Source organism: Budorcas taxicolor, chromosome X (genome assembly GCF_023091745.1).
Source record: "Budorcas taxicolor isolate Tak-1 chromosome X, Takin1.1, whole genome shotgun sequence".
In the NCBI taxonomy this organism is placed as follows: Eukaryota; Metazoa; Chordata; class Mammalia; order Artiodactyla; family Bovidae; genus Budorcas; species Budorcas taxicolor.
Window position 1 is genome coordinate 38,209,737 of NC_068935.1, and position 11,060 is coordinate 38,220,796.

An 11,060-nucleotide genomic window follows, 5' to 3' on the forward strand; every position below is an offset into this window, starting at 1 on the left:
ACACCATACACATTATTCTGCAACTTGTTTCACTTAACTAAATATGTATGTGTGTGTGTGTATAGATATAGGTCATCGCTGGTGGCTCAGTGGGTAAAGTCTGCCTGCAATGCGGGAGGCCCAGGTTCAGTCCCTGGGTTGGGAAGATCCCCTGAAGCAAAAAATGGTAACCCATTCCAATATTCTTGCCTGAGAATTCCATGGACAGAGGAGCCTGGTAGGCTACAGTCCATGGGGTTGCAGTCGAACATATACATACATAGTCGGATATACACACATATACACACCTCACACACACACACACACACGTGAGGTGGTTGTGGTTTAGTCAACACACATGTATTAATATATATGTGACAATAGACAATATATGTCATTTAACAAAATATAGTGGAGATACTCTGCAGTCTTAAGCTCTTTTCCAGTTCTAAAATGTATTTTTGTATTCCTTTGGAGAACGTGCCACCATGTATTTGTAATGGATTATTTAACGTCTTTCTTCCCAGCTACACTGAGAGTTCCTTAAAGGCAGGGGGCTAATTTTATTCACCATTGTATCTCCAGAATTTAGGGTAGTACTGCCAGGATAGTGAGTGCCTAAAATCTATTTGTTCATTGTTTCAGTGCTTCCTGAAACTTTCAGTCCACTTAAACTGGGTCACTGTCAATATTCAAATATGTGTCTTTAGGAACTCAGGGCTGGGTAAATCACCACTCAAAGTTATTCAGATGGAACCTGGTGACAGTACATTTAAAAAATATTTAAGATTCTGTGCTTTTTAGCAAAAACCCCTTTATGTCACAAAAATGAATTTTAAGAAAGCTCACGTTTAGCAGAAAGCGAGCTCTACACTTGTAATTAGATTTGAGTTCTAGTTCCTCTTATGCTGTTAATTACTCTGTGATCTTTAGAAAGTTCCTTACCCTTCATTTCCGGTCCTGGTTCCTCATCTGTTGTTTTAACATTCATTAATTCCACAAATATATACTGTCCACGGCGTGCTGGTACTAAGGCTAGTGATACAGGGGTGAGTAGCGTACAGCTAATAGCTAGCGAATGCTTACTCTAGGCTTGGTCTTTTGCTAATAAGAGTCAAAGGCACTATCTCATTTAATCTTCTATGAGATAGCACTACCGTGATACTTTCTGTACTTTACAGAGGGGAGAACTGAGGCATAGCGAGGTGAAGTAACCTTCCCAGCATACCAAATGACGCGGTGAAGACAGTACTGGACTCCGGACAGTGGGGCTTCAGATACTGTTCCAATAACCTTAGCGACTCCTCGCCCTCATAATTTGGTGACTGTTTCAGTGGTCTGCATTTAACTTCAGCCCAGGGGTACTGGATGGAGCACCCTCTTGGTGCAACGTCTCAAGAGTTCGTCAGAGAAATCAATGAGAGACCTGACCCGAGCTCGGTCGGATGGAACGCTCTGCCTCGCTCCGCAGTTTCCACGCCCGGTAGGTGCGGCGGTGGGAGGTGTCGGCGGGTCGTACGTGCACACGCACGCCTCTCTCGGCGTCCCATTTGGTATGGGCCAGAGTCCGGGTCACGCCAGCCCGACGCGCTTCTCGGAACTCGGCAGGGGGCGGGGAGAAAAGGCGCGCTCCCTGCGCGCCGGCCCTTCCGACGTCGGTGCGGCGGGCGGCTCCGCCCGACCGAGGGCTTCTTTGCCCCGCCCCCTTCCCGCGCCGTCGTGGCGGCCACTTCCTGGCCCTCCCCACCTTTTGCGAAACCAACGAGAGGACACCGCCTGCATCTAGAGCAGCCCAACCAGGAACGTAACCGAGTGGCGCGCGAACGTGAGAGGAAAGCTCTGCGCGGCTGCGCTTTCCCGCCCCTGAACCGTTCTAGACGCGGGTGAGTGCTGGGGCTTCGGCCCGCACCTGGAGCTCCCCGCGGAGCAGCCCCCGGAACGACCCCGCCCCTCTCCAGGGTAGGCCTGGGCCCTGGCTCACTCCCAGCATGCTCCACGCGAGGTGCCCCGGCAGGTCCGGTGGGAGGAACAGTGAGGGGGAGAGATTGAGCGCCAGCTTGCTAGAGGCGCTCCCTCTGCCCCTCCTTGGGGTCTTGGGTTGACCATGTTCTCCCCCTCACTTCTGTTCGCCATTTCATTCTCCTCCCTTTTTCCATACTCCACCCCAACCAGCTTCATCTAAAGAGACTCGTATGGAAAACCACTCTGGTAGTTTCTGCCTTGTTTGTCCCCGTGTACAGTTTTAAGTTTCCCTCCCCTCTGCACCAAAATCCTATCACGCGCATCACATATCATGTGCTACTCCTTAGGAAAATTTGTGCAAATGACTTTAAGTAGTATCCCCATCAAGAAGAATCCTGACATCCATATGCCATTATCAAGCTAAGAAACACTACTGAATTATCATATATAGACCAGAAATAATATGAAATGCCGAAGACCTATATAAAAGAATTCATTTTGCAGTGCATCTGACAATTCTGCTTGTTTCCTGTCAATTCTCTTTTCCTTATCAGAGCTGTGTTTGTTGATCGAGTTCTGTGAGTGACACAGAAAAGCTGTCCTGCCTCTTTCCCTACTCCCCCACCCCTGCTTAAGAATTACGTCTGTCAAGCTATTCCACACCTGGTCCTTCAAAGGTAATGGAAGTCAAAGTCCATTTCCTCTAAAACCAAGGGGTGGTGTCCTTGAGGCAGTATGGTGATGTTAGATGCAAGATCTTACATGTCTGTTCCTTTATAGGAAACCAGGGTTATTCTGTAACTTGTTTATTATCAATAATATGGATAGAAGCACTGTTGAGGTAATTATTCTGTACTAAAAAAAAACGTTAAACTGCTGTCAGGATATCTGATTTCTAGTTCATTTCTACTACTAACCGTGACTTTGGGTCAGTTACCTAACCTCTGTGGACCCTGTGTTTCCCTATCTGTAAAATGAGAAAAGCGACATTAAGTATTTTCTAAGCCCACTTTGGACTGCAAGGAGAGCCAACCAGTCCATTCTGAAGGAGATCAGCCCTGGGATTTCTTTGGAAGGAATGATGCTAAAGCTGAAACTCCAGTACTTTGGCCACCTCATGTGAAGAGTTGACTCATTGGAAAAGACTCTGATGCTGGGAGGAATTGGGGGCAGGAGGAGAAGGGGACAACAGAGGATGAGATGGCTGGATGGCATCACTGACTCGATGGATGTGAGTCTGAGTGAACTCCAGGAGTTGGTGATGGACAGGGAGGCCTGGTGTGCTGCGATTCATGGGGTCGCAAAGAGTCGGACACGACTGAGCGACTGAACTGAACTGAACTGAAGCCCACTTTCAACTTTAAGAGACATAGGGAAAAATCTAAGTAGCTCAGAACATTCCTTGTGGAGATGGAGAGGAGATTGGGAAATTTTCAACAGTTGTATTTAATGTTGATTTTCTTTTAATTTCTAATTGAAATCAAAGTGTAGACTTTTTACTTCTCCAAAGAATAAACAGATGCCTTTGGAGGAAATAAAAACGTTCATTAATGGTCCCCAAATAATTTAACTGTTTTCATTATGGGCTTTTATTACATCAGTTAGTTGAGATACTGTGTTGGAAGTCATTTAGTCTTAGGAACAAGAGGCTAAATATTAACAAATATGGTATCAATTCCAAGAAATTTGCTTTAGATGTACTCAAAACACCTGGTAGCAGCCATTGGTTAAATAAAGCATTAGATTGAGAGCAAAAGCCAGCACAGATACCACTGGTGATATAGCAACTGTTAAGTAGTTTTATTTTGTTCAGTTTAAGGTTTTCTTGTAAAAGTCCATTTATAGCTACAGAGGTATTTAAATAATATAATGCAAGCTTGTGAAACAAAATTCCTTTCAAGAGAATGATGGACAGACTACCTCTGTAACATTGGTTTCTGGGGTCAGTGCTTTAATTCAGTACTTGGTTAATTAAATCCCCATAGATGAAGTGCAGAAATAGCCTCGCAGAAAATTCTACGGCTGCGAGGTATTTCTGCAAAGTTCCAGTTTATACCCAGCAGTAATCAGATACTATTGGAAGCAAAAAATTCTTAAGATTCTCTTGTACTATTTGCAACTGATTCCATGTCAAACCTGAGAGCCTTTTTTTCCTTAACATTAAGAGCCAAATGTAAGTATAGGGGAACTATCAAATCATTAGACTAATACTTTTCTATTAAGTATCCTAAAGTTCTTTTTCTTCTTTATAGGAAAAATGCTTTCTGAAAGCAGTTCATTTTTGAAGGGTGTAATGCTTGGAAGCATTTTCTGTGCCTTGATTACTATGCTAGGACACATTAAGATTGGTCATGGAAATAGAATGCACCACCATGAGCATCATCATCTCCAAGCTCCTAATAAAGAAGACATCTTGAAAATTTCAGAAGATGAACGCATGGAACTCAGTAAGAGCTTTCGGGTATACTGTATCCTACTTGTCAAACCCAAAGATGTGAGCCTCTGGGCTGCAGTGAAAGAAACTTGGACCAATCACTGTGACAAAGTAGACTTCTTCAGTTCTGAAAATGTTAAAGTGTTTGAGTCAGTTAACATGGAAACAAATGACATGTGGTTAATGATGAGAAAAGCTTACAAATACGCCTTTGATAAATATAGAGACCAATACAACTGGTTCTTCCTTGCACGCCCCACTACGTTTGCTATTATTGAAAACTTAAAGTACTTTTTGTTAAAAAAGGATCCATCACAACCTTTCTATCTAGGTCACACTGTAAAATCTGGAGATCTGGAGTATGTGAGCATGGAAGGAGGAATTGTCTTAAGTATAGAATCAATGAAGAGACTTAACAGCCTTCTCAGTATTCCTGAGAAGTGTCCTGAACAGGGAGGGATGATTTGGAAGATATCTGAAGATAAGCAGCTTGCCGTCTGCCTGAAATATGCCGGAGTGTTTGCAGAAAATGCAGAAGATTCTGAAGGAAAAGATATATTTAACACCAAATCTGTTGGGCTTTTTATTAAAGAGGCAATGACTAATCACCCAAACCAGGTAGTAGAAGGATGTTGTTCAGATATGGCTGTTACTTTTAATGGACTGACACCTAATCAGATGCATGTAATGATGTATGGGGTATACCGTCTTAGGGCATTTGGGCATGTTTTCAATGATGCATTGGTTTTCCTACCTCCAAATGGATCTGACAATGACTGAGAAGTGAAACAAGAGCATGTATATGATCGCTGGACAAGATGTGTGTTGTTATTTGCAGTAACAACTGCATATATATCCAACACAGCAGTATGTTTCTTTTTTGTTTTCTTTTTCAATTTGGTGGCACTGATTTATTCCCACATTGAAGTTTAGTAGTACATTTTAAAATAGGGTGGATTTTTTTTTTCTTAAAAAATATGATAATTTCAACTGTGTTGGAAAGAAATGTCTTAAGAATAATAATTTTACAAATAAAGGATATATTTATAAGTAATATATGTGATAAATTCTAAATTATGAACATTAAAGTCTGTGTGGCACATTTTTTTGCTGATTGGTTAAAAATTTAACATGTCTTTTTAGCTTGCTAAGATATCCAAATGAAATCTCTAATTTTGAATCTGTGATTAAAGTAAAACTTTTAGCTATGCGTTTCTGTTACTGCTAATGTTGGTTTATGTTCTAAGCCCTCATAAGTGCCAATGAATTTGTTTTCTCAAAATACACAACCAAGCAACCAAGAGAATGTTCCCAACCCCTGTTAAAGTAAAAGTTGAAATCTGTCCCTGAAATTGAAGATTACTTACAAAGGTTAATAATTTTCCTGGGAGCTAGTTTAGTGACATTCCTCGGCATATACAATTTCTCTATCCATATACTGAAATTGAAGTGGTGACCATAAAGAATGTAATGTCATTTAACTGCATTCCCAGTTAATCAAGCTCTCAGCTATGGCTTGAATAAAAATATACCAGTTGAGATTGATTTACTCCTGCAGAGCAAGTGAGTTCTGCAGAAATATCCTTTGTTGTTGTTTAATTTGTTCTGAGACCCCATGGACTGTAGCCCACTAAGCTCCTCTGTCCATGGGCAAGAATACTGGAATGGGTTGCCATTTTCTTCTCCAGGGGATCTTCCAACCCAGGGATCAAACCAAAGTTTCCTGCATTACAGGCAGATTCTTTACTGCTGAGCCACCAGGGAAGCCCCTTTGTGCTTAGTCTCACAGTCATGTCCAACTCTTTGCAACCCCATGGACTGTAGCCCACCAGGCTCCTCTGTCCATGGAGTTCTCCAGGCAAGAATAGTGAAGTGAGTTGCCATGCCCTTCTCCAGGGACGCCCCTTTAAATCTCCTTTAAAGAACTCCTTTTGGTAGTCTGGCAGTTTCATTTACTTGGGTTGAATCTGCCCTGGTTTTTGTTTACCTGTTCAAATTTTGAGATTTTTTTTTTTGCATGTTCTTGATTGTATCATATGTTGATTGCACCTGTTTGGTGTGGAGGCCTTAGCCTCACCATTCACCTCGGACTACTATGCCATTTGCCTGATTTCACTGGCTACCTAGAAGCTTTAAGGATGGTAGATACAATAACTTCTGTCTTCATAAATTTGTGAAATACTTGGAGCTGATTTGCCCTCTAATTGGGCCTGCATATGCCATATTAAGTCAGATCCATAAGCCTCCACAGGGTGTGAGACCATGACATTTTAGAGATCAATTTTTCTTGTAACTGGCCTCATGATGTTCATAGTCTCCCACAGCTTTTGTAAGCCAGAAAGAGAATTTCCTTAAGAGGACCTTGGGCTACAAATTATCAATCATCAGAGTAGTGTGTAAAACCCTTTGTTTTGATCTGTACAATCTTCCTCATTGGGGCTCTTGGTTAAGATGAAAGGTTATTAATTTTGAAAAAATAATAAACACCATTTTATCAAGCACCGTAATATGTGGTCTCAGATGTAATTACTACAAATCGTATTCAGTGAGTATAATGATGCACAGTATCTCACTGAGTGTGACACCCAGTTTAAGTATCACCTTGCCCCCAACACCAATATATTAAAATTTTTTCTACATTAGGCTATCAAAATATAGTTGAAATAAATATATTAGAGTGCATTCCATTGTTTGATTTCCTAGTGGGTACTAACAGTTGCTTTTTAAACCAAATTTATGCTCTTCATTGTATTTTTATATGAGTATTCCTTTATAAAAGGGACTTCCCTGATAGCTCACCTGGTAAAGAATCCACCTGTGATGCAGGAGACCCCGGTTCAATTCCTAGGTTGGGAAGATCCGCTGGAGAAGGGATAGGCTACCCACTCCAGTATGCTTGGGCTTCCCTGGCGGCTCAGCTAGTAAAGAATCCACCTGCAATGCGGGAGACCAATCCCTGGGTTGGGAAGATCCCCTGGAGAAGGGAATGGCTACCCACTCCAGTATTCTGGCCTGGATAATTCCTTTATAAAATGTTAGTTGTCTTAAATAATATACTGTCTCTTTGAACATATTTGTACCTAGTCTTGTAGATAAAACTGGAATCAGTAACACAGAAAATTGTGCTACAGAGGTCATGTTTACAGATTTGATCATCATGCATTCAGTAGTCAAAAACTGTAACCCTAACTACACTCTTATTGGGAAGAGAGTTGGGAAGAATGGAGGTCTAATGAGAATTGATCATGATTGTGAATATGTTTTACATATGGCTGGCTAATGCCTACTATATTGGACAAAGTTATATTTATCTTTCTGGTTTTCTTGAATGCAGTGGAAACTACACCTTGACTTTAGGCCCCAGGCCATCTCCTTGCACAAGTTCAGTCACTAGACCTTCTTTGTCAAAACACTGGATTTGGAGCAAATATAGATTAGATCTCTTGGCTTTTTTCTTCATGTAGCTCGAAGATTGCTTGTGTATCAAATCTGATTTATAATGCCCAGATTTTTCTGTAATGCATTTAAACAAACCCATCTATTGGGCTTAAAGCAGGGAACACCTGTATTAGAAAAGTTACTGAAAGCAGAGTTTAGTAATGATGTACCACTGATTTTCCACTTGTTTAAAATATTCTGTTGCTTTTAGTGCCAGCTCACTTGGATTGATGCATTCACTGCATGTCTGAGTGGTTATGTGAAGAGCCTGTTTGTAAAAGTTTAGCTCTTTTAGCATAGAAAAAAATTCAGAAATTTTTGCCAACCTTCCCACAAAGGAGTCCCCAATGTCTAATGAAAGAATAACTCAATTCCAATATAATCAAAGGTAAAATACTGTATTCAAAGGATAATGGAGGAAATGACTTATTTAGAAAGTATGAAATGGTGAAATGAAATGATGGTGTATATCTGGGGTCTCTAGCATAATAGAAAAGTCCACTTTTATTAGTGTGGAATCTATACACTATACTATTCCTTGCATATATTGAGTATCCATTAGCTCAACACTAGACCTGGTTATTTTGTGGAAAGCAAGAAGGCCCAAACACATGATTCATACAGGCAGTCAAACAATCATTTTGTATAAGCTTTGCATGAGCAATAAAACAAGCCATTCTTTACTATTAGAATATGGTGGTCCCTTTTTCCCTAAAAATCATTTTGATAAGTGCTGTTTCTCTTAACCCACATAATTCCCATTTCTTTGATAGCTTTCACTGATTCTGTGCAAGAATGGCCACGCTGGTTTTGCCACTGCTTTGGCGATTTAGTGAAAGACCTGGCAGGAAGAGCAGAGCCTAAAAATAAAACTAAGATTTTCTATGAATGGATGGATGGATGGGAGTGAGAGGCTGCATGTGTTCACTTGTGTCCGACTCTTTGTGACCCCATGGACTGTAGCCCACCAGGCTCCTCTGTCCATGGGATTCTCCAGGCAAGAATACTGGAGTAGGTTGCCATGCCCTTTACGGATCTTTCCAACCCAGGGATTGAACCCAGGTCTCCTCTGGTGGCTCAGCTGGTGAAGAATCCACGTGCAATGCAGGAGACCTGGGTTCAATCCCTGGGTTGGGAAGATCCCCTGGAGAAGGGAAAGACTACCCACTCCAGTATTCTGGCCTGGAGAATTCCATGGACTGTATAGTCCACGGGGTGGCAAAGAGTCGAACACCACTCAGCGACTCACTTCACTTCTGCATTGCAGGCAAATTCTTTACCACTGAGCCACCAGGGAAGTCCAGGAGTGAGGAAGGATGTCCTTAATTATGTGACAGGCTTACATTTGGAAAAAAAAAAGTAAGCAGTGCTTCTAATGAATGAGTGATAAGAGACATCTACAAAGGTACTCAGTGTAGAATGGCGATGTTTTAATAGTCAAAACACCAGCCCCATACCTTCAGGAGGAAAAAGTGGTCCTAACTTGGGGCTTCCCTGGTGGCTAAGACAGTAAAGAATTCGCCTGCAATGCAGGAGACCCGGGTTTGATCCCTGGGTCAGGAAGATCCCCTGGAGAAGGAAATGGCAACCCACTCAAGTATTCTTGCCTGGAGAACTCCATGGACAGAGGAGCCTGACTGGCTACAGTCCAGTCCTAACTTGATGGAAGACAATTTTTTTTAATTAATTTTTATTGGAGTAGAGTTGATTTACTATATTGTGTTAGTTTCAGTGTACAGCAAAGTGAGTCAGTTACACGTATACATATATCCATTCTTTTATTTTCCCACATAGGTTATTACAGAGTATTGAGTAGAGTTTCCTGTGCTATACAGTAGGTTCTTATTAGTGTACATAGTAGTGTGTATATGTCAATAGCAGTCTCCCAATTTATCCATCCCACTGATAGAAGACTAAATACTGGCACTGAGAATCTTCTTTTCCCTATTTACAGCTCTAAGGTATTCACCTCTAGAAGGAAACTTCAAGGAACACTGCCCATTCTCCATCCCAGTGCCATCCAATAGAAATGAAAGCCACATGTGTAGTTTAAAAAATTCCACTAATATTGAGTGAGTGAAGTCGCTCAGTCGTGTCCGACTCTTTGTGACCCCGTGGACTGTAGCCCACCAGGCTCCTCCATCCATGGGATTCTCCAGGCAACAATACTGGAGTGGGTTGCCATTTCCTTCTCCAGGGGATCTTCCCGACCCAGGGGTCGAACCCAGGTCTCCTCCATTGCAGGCAGACGCTTTATCCTCTGAGCCACCAAAGAAGCCACTAATATTACCCACATTTAAAAAGACAGGTGAAATAACTTTTAATATTATATTTTATTTAACCCAATATATCCAAAATATTGTCATTTCAATGTATAAGTGACAGAAAAATGGGATCGTTTACATTATTTTATTAAGTCTTTGAAACCCAGTGTGTATTTTACAGTTACAACACGGGTCTAACCAATTTCAGAAGTGTGAGACAACATTCCACCCTGGGGCTGACGTGAATGGAGAAAACTTGAAGTTTCTTCTTAAAGAGCTGTTTATTTTTTTGTCTTGAATGCTCTGGAAATTACAACCTGACTTTTAGCAGGCCCCAGGCCATCTCCTTGTACCAGTTCCATTACTGGATCTTCCTTCTCACAGGGAAGTATCATTGGATACTCCTTCTCAAAATTAACTCTTCCCTGGTGGCTCAGATGGTAAAGCATCTGCCTATAATGCAGGAGACCCCAGTTCAGTCCCTGGGTTGGGAAGATCTCCTGGAGAAGGTAATGGCAACCCCGTCCAGTATTCTTTCCTGGAGAATCCCATGGATGGAGGAGCCTGGTAGGCTACAGTCCATGGGGTCGCAAAGAGTCAGACACGACTGAGCGACTTCACTTCACTTCTCAAAATTAACTGAATAGATGTGGGGTGAAATATAGATTAGACCCCTCAGCCTTTTCCCTTATATTGTTGCTGTTATTTAGTGGTTTCAGTCGTGTCCACTCTTTTGTGACCTCAGGGACTGTAGCCCATTAGGCTCCTTGTCCATGGGATTTTCCAGGCAAGAATACTGGAGTGGGGTGCCGTGCCCTCCTCCAGGGGAAATTCTTGACCCATGACTAGAGCTATGTCTTCTGCTTTCAGGGAGATTCTTTTTTCTTTAAGTATTTATTTATTTATGGCTGTGCTGGGTCTTTGTTGCTGCATGTGGGCTTACTCTAGGTGTGGCAAGAGAGGGCTACTCTCTAGCTGTGGTA

The 11,060-nt window shown here is 41.9% G+C and overlaps 1 protein-coding gene across 2 annotated transcripts; it reads left to right on the forward strand.

The window, feature by feature from the left end:
* Positions 1-1,722: 1,722 nt before the first annotated feature.
* On the forward strand, positions 1,723-5,318 carry C1GALT1C1 (C1GALT1 specific chaperone 1). Of its 2 annotated transcripts, none has more exons than XM_052662958.1 (3): positions 1,723-1,938; positions 2,496-2,618; positions 4,194-5,318. In XM_052662958.1, exon 3 carries the CDS (start codon positions 4,199-4,201, stop codon positions 5,153-5,155), a length of 957 nt encoding a protein of 318 aa, XP_052518918.1. In that variant the 5' UTR covers positions 1,723-1,938; positions 2,496-2,618; positions 4,194-4,198; the 3' UTR covers positions 5,156-5,318. The 2 variants fall into 2 exon arrangements, with proteins under 2 accessions (XP_052518918.1, XP_052518917.1); XM_052662957.1 differs by having other exon boundaries at positions 1,723-1,862.
* Positions 5,319-11,060: the final 5,742 nt, after the last annotated feature.